Source organism: Gymnogyps californianus, chromosome Z, assembly GCF_018139145.2.
Source record: "Gymnogyps californianus isolate 813 chromosome Z, ASM1813914v2, whole genome shotgun sequence".
Taxonomy (NCBI): Eukaryota; Metazoa; Chordata; class Aves; order Accipitriformes; family Cathartidae; genus Gymnogyps; species Gymnogyps californianus.
Window position 1 is genome coordinate 16,799,209 of NC_059500.1, and position 14,090 is coordinate 16,813,298.

The 14,090-nt window shown below is 40.6% G+C and overlaps 2 protein-coding genes across 9 annotated transcripts in view; one reads left to right on the top strand and one right to left on the bottom strand.

The window, feature by feature from the left end:
• Positions 1 to 2,776: 2,776 nt before the first annotated feature.
• ATG12 (autophagy related 12) lies at positions 2,777 to 6,318 on the bottom strand. Its single transcript, XM_050913286.1, has 4 exons — positions 6,150 to 6,318; positions 5,847 to 5,983; positions 4,203 to 4,265; positions 2,777 to 3,831 (listed from the first exon to the last, which is right to left on the bottom strand). Exons 1-4 carry the CDS (start codon positions 6,316 to 6,318, stop codon positions 3,772 to 3,774), a joined length of 429 nt encoding a protein of 142 aa, XP_050769243.1. The 3' UTR covers positions 2,777 to 3,771.
• A 274-nt stretch (positions 6,319 to 6,592) lies between these two features.
• AP3S1 (adaptor related protein complex 3 subunit sigma 1) overlaps positions 6,593 to 14,090 on the top strand; it is a 35,642-nt gene continuing 28,144 nt past the window's right edge. For 7 of the 8 annotated variants that reach the window (XM_050912743.1, XM_050912744.1, XM_050912747.1 and 4 more), the window contains exons 1-3: positions 6,593 to 6,672; positions 10,106 to 10,197; positions 12,683 to 12,794. In XM_050912743.1, coding sequence (XP_050768700.1) covers positions 6,604 to 6,672; positions 10,106 to 10,197; positions 12,683 to 12,794 — 273 coding nt within the window. In that variant the 5' untranslated portion in view covers positions 6,593 to 6,603. The remainder of the gene's footprint in view (positions 6,673 to 10,105; positions 10,198 to 12,682; positions 12,795 to 14,090) is intronic. The other variant, XM_050912751.1, reaches the window with a different exon arrangement.

Below are 14,090 nucleotides of genomic sequence, written 5' to 3' on the forward strand. Positions count from 1 at the left end.
GAGTTTGCAGAATGGATGCGTGACTTTCTGCCCTGCCCCCCCCCCCCCCCCCCCCTTGAATTTACTATATATCAGTACATTCAAGTTTATGTTGTGGGGATAATCAACACAGACACATCTTCAGTTAATACCTTAGCAGTCATTCTTCAAGACTTAAAAGGAAAGATGGCATTTGCTCAATATGCACATAGGTGACATGACTATGTATTTTATCATTTCACTCTCAAGGTAACTTTAGTTTCACTTAGCTCCTTCATGTTTTCCATGTGCTTTTAAGACTTGTTCAAGCTACAAATTAGAAATTTATAATTAATGCTAGTCTCTAAACCATTATCCAAATAATAATTCATATAAATAATGCCTCCCAGTTTAGAGGGTTTGAACTTGGTGATTGTAACCTTGGAAATAGGATAACTGAATTTTGCATAGCACTATTTTTTAGTATCAGGATGTTGTAAAGCACTAAGTCTTTCATAAAACCAGTATAATAATTTTCCTTTCCAATACTTATCTTTATTTCTCAATCTTTAAAAAATTACTTTACTTACTGAATTTTTCCAATTTGCCTATTCTGTTAATTCAATTACATAAAATCAAGTGAATTAAATTATATTACAAATATTGGTAGCTCAGTACTATAGCATCTTTGGGTAGAACACAACACTCTTCTAAGTCTACACTTTCTTTTTGTCTTGTACAACTCTCACAGACTTGCCCAAAAGGTCAGCCCTTACTTTCATATCCTTCTGCCTCCCACGGTAGCAATTGAAGTCACTTAAGCTATACAGTCAACAATTTTGCTCAAGGCCTACTGAATACAGAGAACATATTTCATGTTCTACTTAAGCTTCTGATGTTTCCAATTTACTGGAATTATTATTTTAAAGAAATAAGTCCATACATTTTAAAGCATTTCAGGGTCATCTATGATTTTAGATGCTGTAACTGTCACTTTTTAAAATATGAGATTTAACATGTCTTCTCCAACCCTTGTCTTTTGCAAATTCTACAAGCAACATGCTGCTAATAATTTGTTTGTTCACCTGATACATTATCTACTTGACATGTTTGCAGTCTAGTCTGTTATTTAAGAATATGCACAAGGAAAAGTTTCTGCCACTTAAAAGTCACACCCTGACTCCAGACAGAGTGAGCCCATGGTCCTTAAGGAGTTACCAGAGATAAACAAGGACTGACTACCTCCCTGATGCGAGAAGGTAGAAAACTACAGGGAAAAGTGGCCAAAAGGAGGATTTTCTCTGTAAAGAAGGTACAGAAGCTACACGGGGGAATTAGTAGAATTGGAACTGGCAGTCGTTAAAAGGAAAGGAACAGAATAAACGCAGCCACTTAGAGCATTCAGGAAACAGAAAGCAAGAGCTGGATCAGGTGAGTAGTCACCGTATACTGGTAAACTAGGGGCCAAGAAATAATTAGTTGGGGTTGGAGAAAAATTAAGAGCAGAAAAATGCTGGAGCAAACAGTAATAAATAAATATTGTTCAAGGAACAAGCTGAATCTTAAATAAATGAATAATTCAAATCTGCATGAGTAAGTTATCCAAGTTCAAAAATGCATGTGGTAAATAAAAGAAATCCAAACCATTACCGTGGGTTTTAGGTTACTGGACTATTACCTTTGAAGGGAGGCAAACAATTTTTTTTTTTTTCAGCTTCAGAGGATAAGAATTATCTATAGATTCAACATGAAGGACAACCTTCTACCATTAGCTGGCAAGATACAATGACCTACAGTTCTCCTTCACCTCAAGATCCTAGTGGGTTTTCGTTTTTGTTTTTTTTTTTTTGAAGAAACAAAACAAAACACAAAACCCTCCCAAAAAACACACACATACAAACCAACCTTGCATCACTTCTGAAGAGCACATTTGCAGTATATCAGTAGTTTCATTTGTTAAGACCAAATGAGGTGAAAGGCGCCAATAGAACATTCTTTGAAGAGAGCCAGACTAGTAGCTTATCTCAGGTAAACATACCGCCACACAGGAGAACAAACTACTTATATTTGTAAGGCCGGCAAGTGGACATACTATGAAGAACACTGAAAAAAAAATGTAGGAAAAACTATGCAAATACCTTTGTCCTTGTGTACCCTCTAGTGGCTGTGCAAGGTTACGCTGGCCTCACAGTAACTGAGCAGGGAATTTCCTCAAGACAGAATCAGAGTGCTTAGCTCTGCAACAGTTCTCTCAGACAAAGATTCATGAGATCAGGGTTCTAAGCAGGCATAAGTATGGATTATTTGAAGTGTTTAAGTTTACAACCAATTCTGCCTTGTTAGCTTAATCCAATGAATCCAGGTTTTCCACTTAAAAAGTGGTAAAATATATCAAGGTATTCACATAGCAAGCATTCAGGGCATGCGCCTGCGTTACTATGCCATATATGCAGGCTGCATGCAAACTACAGCAACATCAGTCAGTTAAGCTGAGTATTAGTTCTCCAGAAGTCCTCTAAGGGTGGAAACAATCTGATACACGGGTTGCGGAGACCACCTAAGAGCCACTTACACATGAAACAGCAACGAATAGCTCAACACTATTGTACAAGCATGCTTTAAACTAGAACAGGTTCTTTTGCCTGTACGTGCTGAAGAAGTGGATTACATCAGGGACCAAAACTGTCATCCAGCATAAGAACACTCTGCAAGCAAACAGCTAACATTTAATTTAGTTCAGCTTAAACAAACATAAGAGATTGTACAACAGACATTTAAAATAAACCCACAAAAAACACCCCCCACCCAAACCCTCCAATAAATAAAAGCAAAGGTCAGTACCCTAGTCAAGGTACCAAGTCCTCTCCAGGATGAAAAAAAAATCCTCCTTATCATATGACTTAGCAACAGGATATAAGGTGCATTCTATTTTGTTGATGGAACACGCAGCTGGTGAAACAGGAAAACAACAGCAGCCAAAAGGAGAATATATAGAGTAGGTTTTTAGCACCTCATGTCTATTTCTTCATTAACTGAAGATGCAACAGCTAGTTGCATCATTCAACTAATGATGCGAGTCATTAAACAGTGCCAGAAGAAACACCTTGGCAACTGCTGAAGTGTTCAGCCTTCAACAAATCACTACACAATTTGGGAGGGAGGAAAGTATTTCTGAGGCCTAACATTATGCTGTGCCATATAAATGAGGTACTTACACTACCAACACGATGAAGGCACAGCGTGAAGTAATTAGATTATATACCAATACCTACAGATTAATCATGAGAAAAAAAATCAAAATACTGTCTTGAAATGACATGAGATAATGCATATTCAAGATGAAGACTTCACAAAGAATAGAACGCATGTAACAGATGTACAACATGTCAGAAGTAAACTGAATCCCAGGTTACATGTACAATAAACATCCCTTTTAATAAAAAGGAACTTTTATCTTCAGTACAGCATATTGAATGACAGAGCTGTCCAGTCAGTCCTCCAGACAACTACGAAATAGTTTCCCTTCAGATCCAAAAATTGAGAACTCAGCAGCAAGAGAGCTGGCTCTACTCTATATAGGGCAGATACAGATTTTTTTCTGTACCTCAGATGTACATCAGAAAAAAGCTACATGATCAGACAGCCTAGGTAGCTCTTCTTTTATGCTATTCATCTGCATTGTTTTTATAAATGTACAGTCATAAGCAGAAATGCAAAAATCCTTCTTTCTGTGTGTTTACAGGTTGAGTCTAAGAAAGTTAGTCCCTTTTCCATGTTTGAAGACAACACCTAAACAACTGTATTGCTTGTCATTCATCCCCATGCCTGAGTTTTGCAATAATGCAGTACAAGTTTGCCATCACTTCCAAAACACTGCAAGAAAAAAAGAAAGCAAAACAAGAGCCATTAGATTATTCATGGGCTAGCATATACATGAAGCAAAACAAACGAAAAAGCCCCCAACTAGATAACTGTGTCATGGAATACTGTTACAGATAACAAAGCTCTCCATCATAATGGGAGGCATGACAACATACTGCATGTGAAGGATTGCATTTCCAGAGATTGTATGAAGTCACGTCTCTTTAAATCATATTCATACAGATCTGTGAATATCAACTACATTACATTAAATGCAAGATACTACCAGCATAGCTTAGGGCAGTAACAGAGTTCAAGTGCCAGAAGTGTACTGACAAATTCTGCTAAGCACATTTGGAAAGGATATTTAAGATGAAAGTCACCTCATAGAGGGTCCCAACTTCTTGGTCTGGAGATGGAGCAAAAGACTGGTTTACATATATGAACTGCAAGAAAAGAAAACAGAAGATTGAGATCTCTCACAGATCATAGATCACATAGAAGAAACATTCTGCAGCCAGAGGTGGGTAAATCTGTCCTCTGTTCATAATTTACTTTATAATCTTTACAGTCTACACCAAAATACCAGAAATTAGTATTTTCACTTCAGTGTGGAGGGGCAACATCACTTCAAGGAATCACCTCTGACTGGCCAACCACACCAAGCTAAAGCAGGCGTGACTTCCTTCTGCAAGTTGACCCATTAGTCTCCCACACAGCAGCACAAAGTGAACTCACTGGTTTAGTTCTTGCTCTTATTTCAAGTATCCAAACCATTCCTGCTATTCCAAATTTGCTCAATTAGAACAGCAGTCACAGAAATTGGAATTATTTTGTTCTTTTTTAAAGTCATCCTTCTCACTTCCTGCTCCAAATGTATATAGGCATATAGTAGCTAGTTCATAATGTCAAAGAAAGCCTTGGGATGTGCAGTGTGAGATGGCAATGTGTAGTAGGGTATCATGTGCCATTTCCAAAGAGAGTTATAAAATTCCTAGGACTCTGTTCCTGAAGGGTAGCCTTAAGCTTAAACCACGCTGGAAGACTCCATGCTCCTGAGACAATGAGATGGCAGCTAATGAATTAAACTGTTGAGAATATCCATGAACAGTAAATACCTGAACTATTACTCTTGTTTGAGATATTAAGCCTTGGGAAAAAGCAAGCCTTCATGATTTCCAGGTGAAAGAGCTAGTGAAACTGTTTACGCCTATATGCTTAAATAAGAACCTCCAGACCAAGAACAGAGTCATTTCATCTACACTTTAGCTACACATTTGACTATTTTCATGAGTCTAGCTTTAACTCTGTATCTCAGATGAAAACTCTGAAGCGTATGGATATCAAGAGTTTACTGCTAATCACAAAATTAGTACAATCATATTTCTGACTCTTTTCCAGCTCCTCCAGTGTTATCAGAAGGTCACTTGGGCTTCACAGGAAGGAACACATAAACGATACTGGTAATGTGCTGCCAAACTGCTAACATTTCCAAGCTACCCATTTAAAAAGAGAAATCAGTCCTATGACTGTAATTAAACTGTTTGAGAAGTAAGTTCTGAAGGAAACAGACACCAATATTCAGAAAGTCAACCCCAAACACCTTAGACTTTTTCCCAAATACTCCTTCCGTATACCTGACTGCACATATACACTGTGCATATGAACCTTTCACTGCAATGCATCACTGCACAACATGCACACAGCTCTGCGTGTCGGCATCAGACAAGAAGAAATGGAGACACTGCAAAAAGCCCAAAGGCTGGACCGAGCACCCAAGCACATCCCAACCACACCGCTACAGCTCATCTCAACGTTACACTGCACCGTGTACTTTCAGGAGTTTTACCGGCGCCCCTGTGCCAAGTTTCCTGCTAAAAGCCGTAGTCTAGATTCAAACAGTCTCCCTGCAAGGTGTGACAGCGTGGACCCAGGGTGAGCGCAGCTCCCTGCCATGACTGGCTCCCCCGCGACACGCTGGGCACGACAGGCCAGGCCGGGCCGGGCCGCCAGGTACCTGCCCCTACCAGCTGCTCAGAGGCCATCAGCTTGAGGAACTTCTTGATGAAGTCAACGAGGCCCTGGATGGTCCGGGTCCGCTCCACAGCCCACTTCTTGGTCTTCATGATGGGGGTGTCGCCCACGGCCTTCAGCAGGATGTCAACTGCGGGGGAGGGGCGCGCGTTAAAGCCGCCGGCCGCGGACCCGTCCCCTCACTGGCCGGAACCACCCGCTCCCACCGCCGATTGGCCAGCGCACCTGCCCGTCACCGCACAAGCCTGCCCGCCCGCCCGCCCGCCCGCCCCGGCGGTGACTTCTCGCCCCATTACTTTTCTTTTTCGTGTCGCCGGTGGGCTCCTCGGTGCCCGGCGAGCCGGCCGGAGGGGGGGCCGGGTCAGCAGCCCCCGCTGCAGCTCCGCCTTCCGGGGCTTCCTCCCCGCCCTCGCTTCGGCCTTCTCTCTGAGGCAAGGCAGGCGGCTGCTCCTCCGCTTCCGCCATGCTGCTCCCGAGGTGGCGGAAGTGACGCCACGCGCCGCAAGGCGTTTTGTCCCTTGCGGGACGCCGCTTTCCCGTCAGGTGACGGGGAGGGGCGCGTCACGTGCGGCAGGAGCCGTTCCGCCGCTAACGGCTGCGGATCGCCGGCGACGTGGTGCGCGCGACCCGCTGCCGCCGCGGCCGCCCCGAGAGCGGGGGGAGAAGGGTGGGGAGGAGGAGGAGGAAGAGGAGGAGGAGGGGCGCAGCGCAGCGAGCCCGGCGGCCGCCGCCGCTGCCCCCCGCCCCACCATGATCAAAGCCATCCTCATCTTCAACAACCACGGCAAGCCGCGGCTCTCCAAGTTCTACCAGCGCTATGTACGGGCGGGCCGGGGCTGCGCGGGGCCTGGTTCCCAGGGCTGGGGCGGGGGGGGGCGGCGGAGGGCGGGGGAGGGCGGCCGTCCTCCTGAGGCGGCGGGTATTTCCGCCGTACGGCCCCCGGGTTTCCTCGGGACCGGCGGTTCCGGGCGGCGGCTGGGGGGGTTTGTACACGGCGACCCGCCGGCCCGGTCCTGCCCCGGCTCTTTCGGCATGTCGTGCCGCCTGCTGCTCTGTGCTCCAGGCAGCGGCGTGGGCCGAGGGCGTGGGAAAATGGAGGGTGCCGAGACCTTGTAAGAGCCGTCAGTAAAGAAAATGAGATTTCGAAGAAAGCTGTTTTCCCAGCCAGCGTTCTTTTCACTGGAAATTCTCCGTCAGCAGTACTGAAGGTGAAGGAAGGGAGTCTTGTTCAACGGCAGACTCGGTCCTCCGAGCTTATTTGTGGCAGTGCTACTCTAAACTGCCATGCTTTTTAGCCTGACTTTCGGCATCTCTGGTGTCATGCTGCGTGTCTCCATGCTGTGGCAGAGGTGTTAGAATTGGGAAGATGAGTTTTATGGGACTCATAGGTTCAATAAGCGGAGCCTTTTCCTTTGGAAGCTTTCAGAGTACTGTAAAAATACGGTTGACATGAAAAAGAAATGTAATGAAATAGAAAAGTATATTCTTTTAAATGGGAGAAGGCAAGTAGCAAAGCAGCTCTGAAAATGCAGCACAAGCACTTGATCTGAATGAAAAGGAAGTGCAGGTACAGGGAATTAAGAAACAATGTGGCAACAGTTGATTTAATTCAAGGACAAGAGATTTTAAGGTAATGGTTTGATCTTGTACTGTAGCAAATAGGCTAAGCTCTGCTTGGGATGACCTTGGGCATTAAAACACAGGAAAACAACTGATGCTTCCCAGAATTATGTAAACAAAATATTCTTTTTCAGTAGTGCTATTACTTACTTGGATTGTGGCCACTTACTTGCAGTTCTGGCTATTACAGAAGTCATATTTAACTTTATTGGAAGGGATGTATCTTACTTCTACGCCTCTGAGCAGAAATGATCACTATGACACTTCTGTTTGCGCTGTCAGGCTTTTAATTAAAGGAGTGTAACTCATACAGGTCATTGGTATGGATGACTGAATTTGATCCCTTCTCCTTAGAAAGGCAATATTGGGAAATTCTAATACATGTTTGTGAACCCATTTTCTTTCTCATTAGTTCTGGGTTACCAAGCAGAAGTCTTTGGTTCACCGTTTCTAATTTAAAAATTAAAATGGAATATTCTCACCTGCACATATTGATAAGCATTCCCACTCTCTTCTTGATAACTTCCATTGCAGAACTACAGTAACTTACTAAAGAAGTTTCTTTTTTTTTTTTTTTCTTTTTTTCCTGTCAGTGTGGCGGTAACAATTAAATAGGTAGATGAAAGACTTTGGAAAGGTATACAAAACTTGCATTAATGTGAAACAGTTAACTTCCATTCTCATTTTGCATTCAAATGTAATTATTTTTTGGTGTCTTGTGTAACTGTTGTGTAATCAACGTCCTGGGAGGGAGAAGAAGCAGGGGAAGGAGAGGAATGAATGGCAGGAGGATACCAGATTTTTCTTGTCAACTCCATTCTGCTCTACTACTTTCATAACTGGAATTAGAACAAATCCTCACTGCTTAAAGTAGGGTAATATGTCTGTATAAACAGAACGCCTTGAAATTTTGAAAATGTGAATAGCAAATGAAACTAAGAAATTATGTGATTAGGTGATTTCCCTAAAGCTTTGTGGTGCACAGAAACAGGTGCAATTGTCTTGATTATCTTTTTGTGTATGACTTCCATAAGACAGATTTATTTATGGACTTCTTGAAACTTACACATACTTTAATATCGATTGAACCAGTACTGGAGGCAAATCTCAGGTATTTTTCTACACGTGGAAGCATCTCCTGCTTTCTAGAGAGATTAATTTGGTCAGATCTGTGAAAGAGGTATTTGTTTGCTTCACGATACCAAAACTTATAAAACGTGTAACTTTTTTCCCTGATAGAGATGAGAATGGAAAGAGTTTCTACTGCGTAGAATGAAGTGAATAATCTTTTGGAATTAGGTAGCAAAACAATAATTCATGGCAATTAAATAGGAAGACATATATGCTGTGGTTTTATGTTTCAGAATATAGACCTGTGGCCATAATTTCAAAGTTAAAAATAAATTGCTGAACAACTTTGTGAATAAGAGCAGATTCTGAAAACAAAAGTTATTTTAAATACTCAGTATCTCAGTTTCTTAAGGAAGAAAGACACATTGTCTCTTTCCTGCTACCATAAAAAATATGGGGGAAGTAACTGACATAACTGCAGTGGAGTAAGGCAGGCACAATTTAAGGAACACAAACTGTAGAAGCAGAGGAAGCTGCACTTTCTTGCTCTGTGTTTTATGGAGCAGTTTAGTTCTGCTGGAGCTTTTTGCTTATGTCTGTGTGGATGCTAGATGTTGTTTGTAAAATAACACATGAATTTAAGGTGATGATGCAAACCACACCGATGCCAGGCTTTGTTTGCTTAGCAGTCATGCAGGGTACTGCACTGTTATAGCTGAAACCACTTTTAAGATACATGCACCGATTTTGCTTAGAGTGTTTGTTCATATAATGGTTTAAAATGCTGACTTACATGCTTGGGCAGGGATGGGGGCTATCTATTCTTGAAAACTTTAGGGTTCTGTGCTATAAAACAAATGAAGAATTTTAGGAATTGTATCTAAATTTTTTGACTATGGAAGTACAGACTTGTTAAAAATGAGTCCGCTCTTACAGAAGGGTAGCAAAAGCAAGCGTGCAGGAATGATGGAGTCGCAGTGGGGACTCAGGAAGAATCAAGCGAATTCAAACTTGGAAGTGATGTTTCTGATCTGCTAGAAGGGAAGTTAATGGCTTAGGAGAACCTGTTGCTCATGATGCTGTTATGTTTTAAGCTATTTCTGAAAGAGTTTTGTATTGTGGGATTTTTAGCTTCCTCATCCCCTTCAAGCTTTTGAGACTTTGTTTTCCCCCCTGTCATGGGTGAAAGTAGTTTCAAAGCATGTCTGTAGCTGTTCGGGCTACAGTGGAGATACAAAAAATTTAGAATACTTGAAGACTTCCTGTTTACTTGAAGAAACTATTTTTAGATGGGTTTTTTTACGGAGTTTCTTAAAACCAATCACTTTTTTCACAGTTGTTTCTCAGTAGTGTATTCTTCTGCAACTTAACTTGTAAAAATGTCTTTTTGTGTTGAAATGACAAAGACAATATGCAGCTTGTTAATTGGCAGATTTAAGGCTTCAGAAGTAGATAATTTGAGGGTGCTGATATACTTTGTGTTCTATTTATTAGCTGTGTGTACTGTGCATTGTTAATTAATCCATTTTAGCTTGATAGCAAAATATGTTTTCTTTCATAGAGTGAAGATACACAGCAACAAATTATCAGAGAAACTTTCCATTTAGTATCGAAACGTGATGAAAATGTCTGTAATTTCCTAGAAGGAGGATTGTAAGTATCAAGTTTGAAATAAATGCCCAATACTTATTGGCTAACAAATATTATTACTGGTGATTGTAATATAACTTTTTACAGTTGTAATGTAAATGCCATGTCAGTTGAGATATTTTAATACACAAAGAATAATATCATGTTGCACCAAGTATACATATTCTTTACTAACTGAAGCATACATACATATATGTATCAAAATGAATTAGGCAATAAAACTAATTTTTTCTAGTGCTGCAACTGATACAGTGCCATATCTAGTGCTATAATTGTTTCAGACACAAGATGGGGAAGAAACAGGCAGATGATACCTAAGCAGTTTCCCTATAATCAAGCTAAAGATTTCTGGTCTCATTTGAAGAGGCATTGGCATTTGCCATACCCATTGAGAAAATATTTTGTAGCTGGTACTTTGGCTTGAGCTCCTAAAATTTGAGTGGACAGCCTCTGATAGTAGGGTCCCTCAGCCTTTTTATCAGGGTTCAGGCTTGCTATATAAAGTAGGAAGAAAAATGTAGGTTTTAAATGTGCTAACTAATGCAGTTTCAACCAAGATTTTTTATTAACATAGGTAGACCAAGGCAGGAGGAAAGCTAGACTTACGTCTTCTGTCTCTAGAAAACACACGCAAAATATTCTTTCTTGAATTATTTCAGTTGTTTTTTTAATGTGGTCTTGCTTTAGTTGAAAAGAAATTCTGAAATGGAGAAGTGTTTTATTTTGAGATATTCGTCATCAAGAGTAAATAGTTACAAAGCCACCTTCTAGGAAAAGGGGTCATAATTGATGGAGTAAGCTCATGATCTCCAGTCTAAACATAGAGATTGTCATAGCCTGTTAAATATTGTAATTATGGAAATTTCTGATTACTGAAAGTTAGTATGTTAATTCCTAAATTTTTTGTGTGCAGTCAGTTAAATGCTTAGCTGTACCGTGTCAGCTAGGATGTCTTTTTCCCGATCAAGATGATCCTTGATTTTTTTATTTTATTATTTTTTAAACTAAAATCGTTCTCTTCCAGCAAGTCAACTGGTGATTCTGTATTAGGCTCTTGGAGATGATTTCAAGCTGGAAACATTCTGGCTTGAATTCTGTAAGTGACAGACAGAAGCCGTTTGGAGCTTTTTAAAAAAAAAAAAAAAAAAAAGCTATGCAACAAAAAGAAACTAAGACAGAGGACACAATTCTGGCTTTCTTCCTGCTGCTCAATTCTGGAGTTACCATTTCAATATATTTTTTCAGTTTGTTTTTTTTTTCAGGGCAGGGATCACTTTATAGTTTACAGTTTACCCAAAGGCCTCAACAGTTTATATATACTAACTCTGTGTACTGAAGTATTTGAAAGACTTGGGTAAATAAAGCACAAAAGAGGAAACTTGAATTGCCATTTCTTTCCACTTTCACATTTGGTTGTAATATTTTTGTCTGATACTTCTTAAATGTAGTTCCTGCTCTTCAGGAGCAAAGGGTTCCTCCTCCCCCCACCCAAGCATTAATGCAAAACAATATGCTTAAGCAAAAGTGAGCTAAAAGATTTCTTGTTCTTTTTATTTATCTATGTATTCTTTCCATATGATAAAGGCAGAAACTGAAGGGATGAGTTATCGTACACCAAACAGGTCGTTCAGTTCTGGTACAGAATTAAGGGAGAATTATGGTGTTCGTAGCCATGTAGGTTCAGGCTAAAAAATATTTTCATTTCTATTTGGGCGGGCCTCCTACTCAAAGCAAATGTCAGTGATCTGAAGAACATCTCTTCTTATGATTTATGTACCTTCTTTGGGAAGGCTATAGCAGAAGAGTGGAAGGAAATACCTGTTTAGACCTCTTCTCTTTTTGTTCAGTAACTTAATGATTAGTAAGTCCATGAAAATTTAATCGCTTCTTTGACTTTAACATTGCATCACAAACTATTGGTTGTAGTACAGTCTTATTTCTCAAGATATCAAACATTTTGTAGCACGTTACATGTTCTTAGTTATGAAATGGACCATAAACCCGATTTAAGGCTTTTTCTGTAATACAAATGCCAGTCTGCATTATAGTTTTCTTATTCTGTTGATGCTCCTCTGAGAAGGGCGGGGAAGGAGTCATAGGCATACACTCTGTTAATTTGTAAAGCAGATTAATCCCTGTACAGTGCCCACTAGTGTGTAATGGAAGTACATTTAATATCCATTTTTTGGTGAAACTGCATGATCTGTTTGAATTGATTTTAATAAAAAAGTGTGTATGTTGATGTAATTATTATCCATATGGGTAACAATAACTGCGCCTGTGTGGTAAACGTAACTTGGGCTGTCTTGGTACTTAGAGTTCTTCCATTGTAATTATATCACAAAATAAAAGTTGTGATATAGTTGGATTTGGGAAAGCTCCAGCCAGCCATTAACAATAGGCCTCCTGTTAACTGAAATAATCGCAAGGATTTGCCCAGCTTGTCCTGAGATGCTTACTAAGCTTTCCTGTTTTCTTTCCTGTTTAGATTAATAGGTGGATCTGATAACAAACTAATTTACCGACACTATGCCACCTTGTATTTTGTCTTCTGTGTGGATTCTTCAGAAAGTGAGCTTGGCATTTTGGACCTCATACAAGTAAGTTTTTTTGCTGCTTTGGTTTTTTAATAAGTGCAATTCTACTTCTAAGTACCTTAGAACTTCTATATTTAGCTGTGTCTTTTTCTGTAATATTTGGAAGTGAAGGTGGCTTTCATACTGTGAACACAGAGTTTGTTTGCAGTTTTCTGGACTGTCTTTGAAAAAGTTGTTTCCTGAGTTCATGAGAAAGTAAGGAAACTGTTTGGAACCTACTGAACAATCAGCAGCTATTTTTTGCTGCAGCTTTTTAAGGCCTTGTTTTGGCTGCAGGTAAAAATGGTGCAGTTCAAACATTCGCTAGACAAGTTTAGATTATGAGATCCTTGATACATAAAGGTCTGTGTGTATGTATATATACACACACAGACACCCATATATAGATAAGTATTTACTACAAATACATCCAAAACCTCTTTGGATGAAATTTTCCTTGTGGCTTATGAGCTTTTGGTCAGATATACCTTAGAAAATGAGTGCAAATGCTCCCCTAGGTATGTGTTCTGCACTGAGGGGGTGGGTGGGGAGAGGTGAGGAGAAAGAGAGCCGGTACAGGTTCTTTCTGGATCTCAGTAAGAAAGGCTTGACAACAAAATGGCTTAATAAGATAATTGTTTTATTAAACACAATAAGAGGAGGAATGTAGACAGTAAATCTTAGACCCCTTCAGATGCTGGGCATCCGGTGTTCATGCAGCATCCCGTGGAGCCCAGGTGGATTTTCCCACGGTGTGCTGTGCAGAGCAGATCCTGTCCACAGAAAGAAGCTCTCCCTTTTTTGGACCTTTGAGCTATTACATAATTTCCTCACAAGAAAACAACTCTATTCCTAAAGGATGTTCTCATGAGAACTTCTTGCTGCACTTTAAGGTACAAGCAAGGCCACGCAGGTGGCATAATCACCGGTACCAAGTGGGAGCTGCCAGCAGGCTCCTCTCTTACAGTGTGCTGGATGAGTTTATCCTGCAGCCAAGGAATTTGTGCAGCACAGCACAGACCTGTGCCTACTCAGGTTAAGTGTTATGTGGATCACTAACTCCTAAACATGCAACGGTGTCTTGGTCAGGATCAATACATTCCACTCCTTGATCCACCTACAGTTCACCTGTCCCAAAGACATTGTAAGTTATAGATTACATTAATAAGATAGAAACTTTTCAAGCCCAGTAGAGCAGACATGGCCTGTTCAAGATCACTAACTCCTTGAATACAATGTCTTCTGCAAGGCTCCTAATACAGCCCATAAATCCCAATGTATGATTTAAACTGTTAAATATGCCTGTATCAACTCAACAAC

Coding starts and splice junctions, on each gene's coding strand:
- ATG12 (XM_050913286.1), bottom strand. CDS start 6,318: ATGGCGGAAGCGGAGGAGCAGCCGCCTGCCTTGCCTCAGAGAGAAGGC. Junction 4,266..5,846: donor TGATGGCCTCTGAGCAGCTG/GTAGGGGCAGGT, acceptor CTTTTCTTGCAG/TTCATATATGTAAACCAGTC. Junction 3,832..4,202: donor AAGTTGGGACCCTCTATGAG/GTGACTTTCATC, acceptor TTTTTCTTGCAG/TGTTTTGGAAGTGATGGCAA.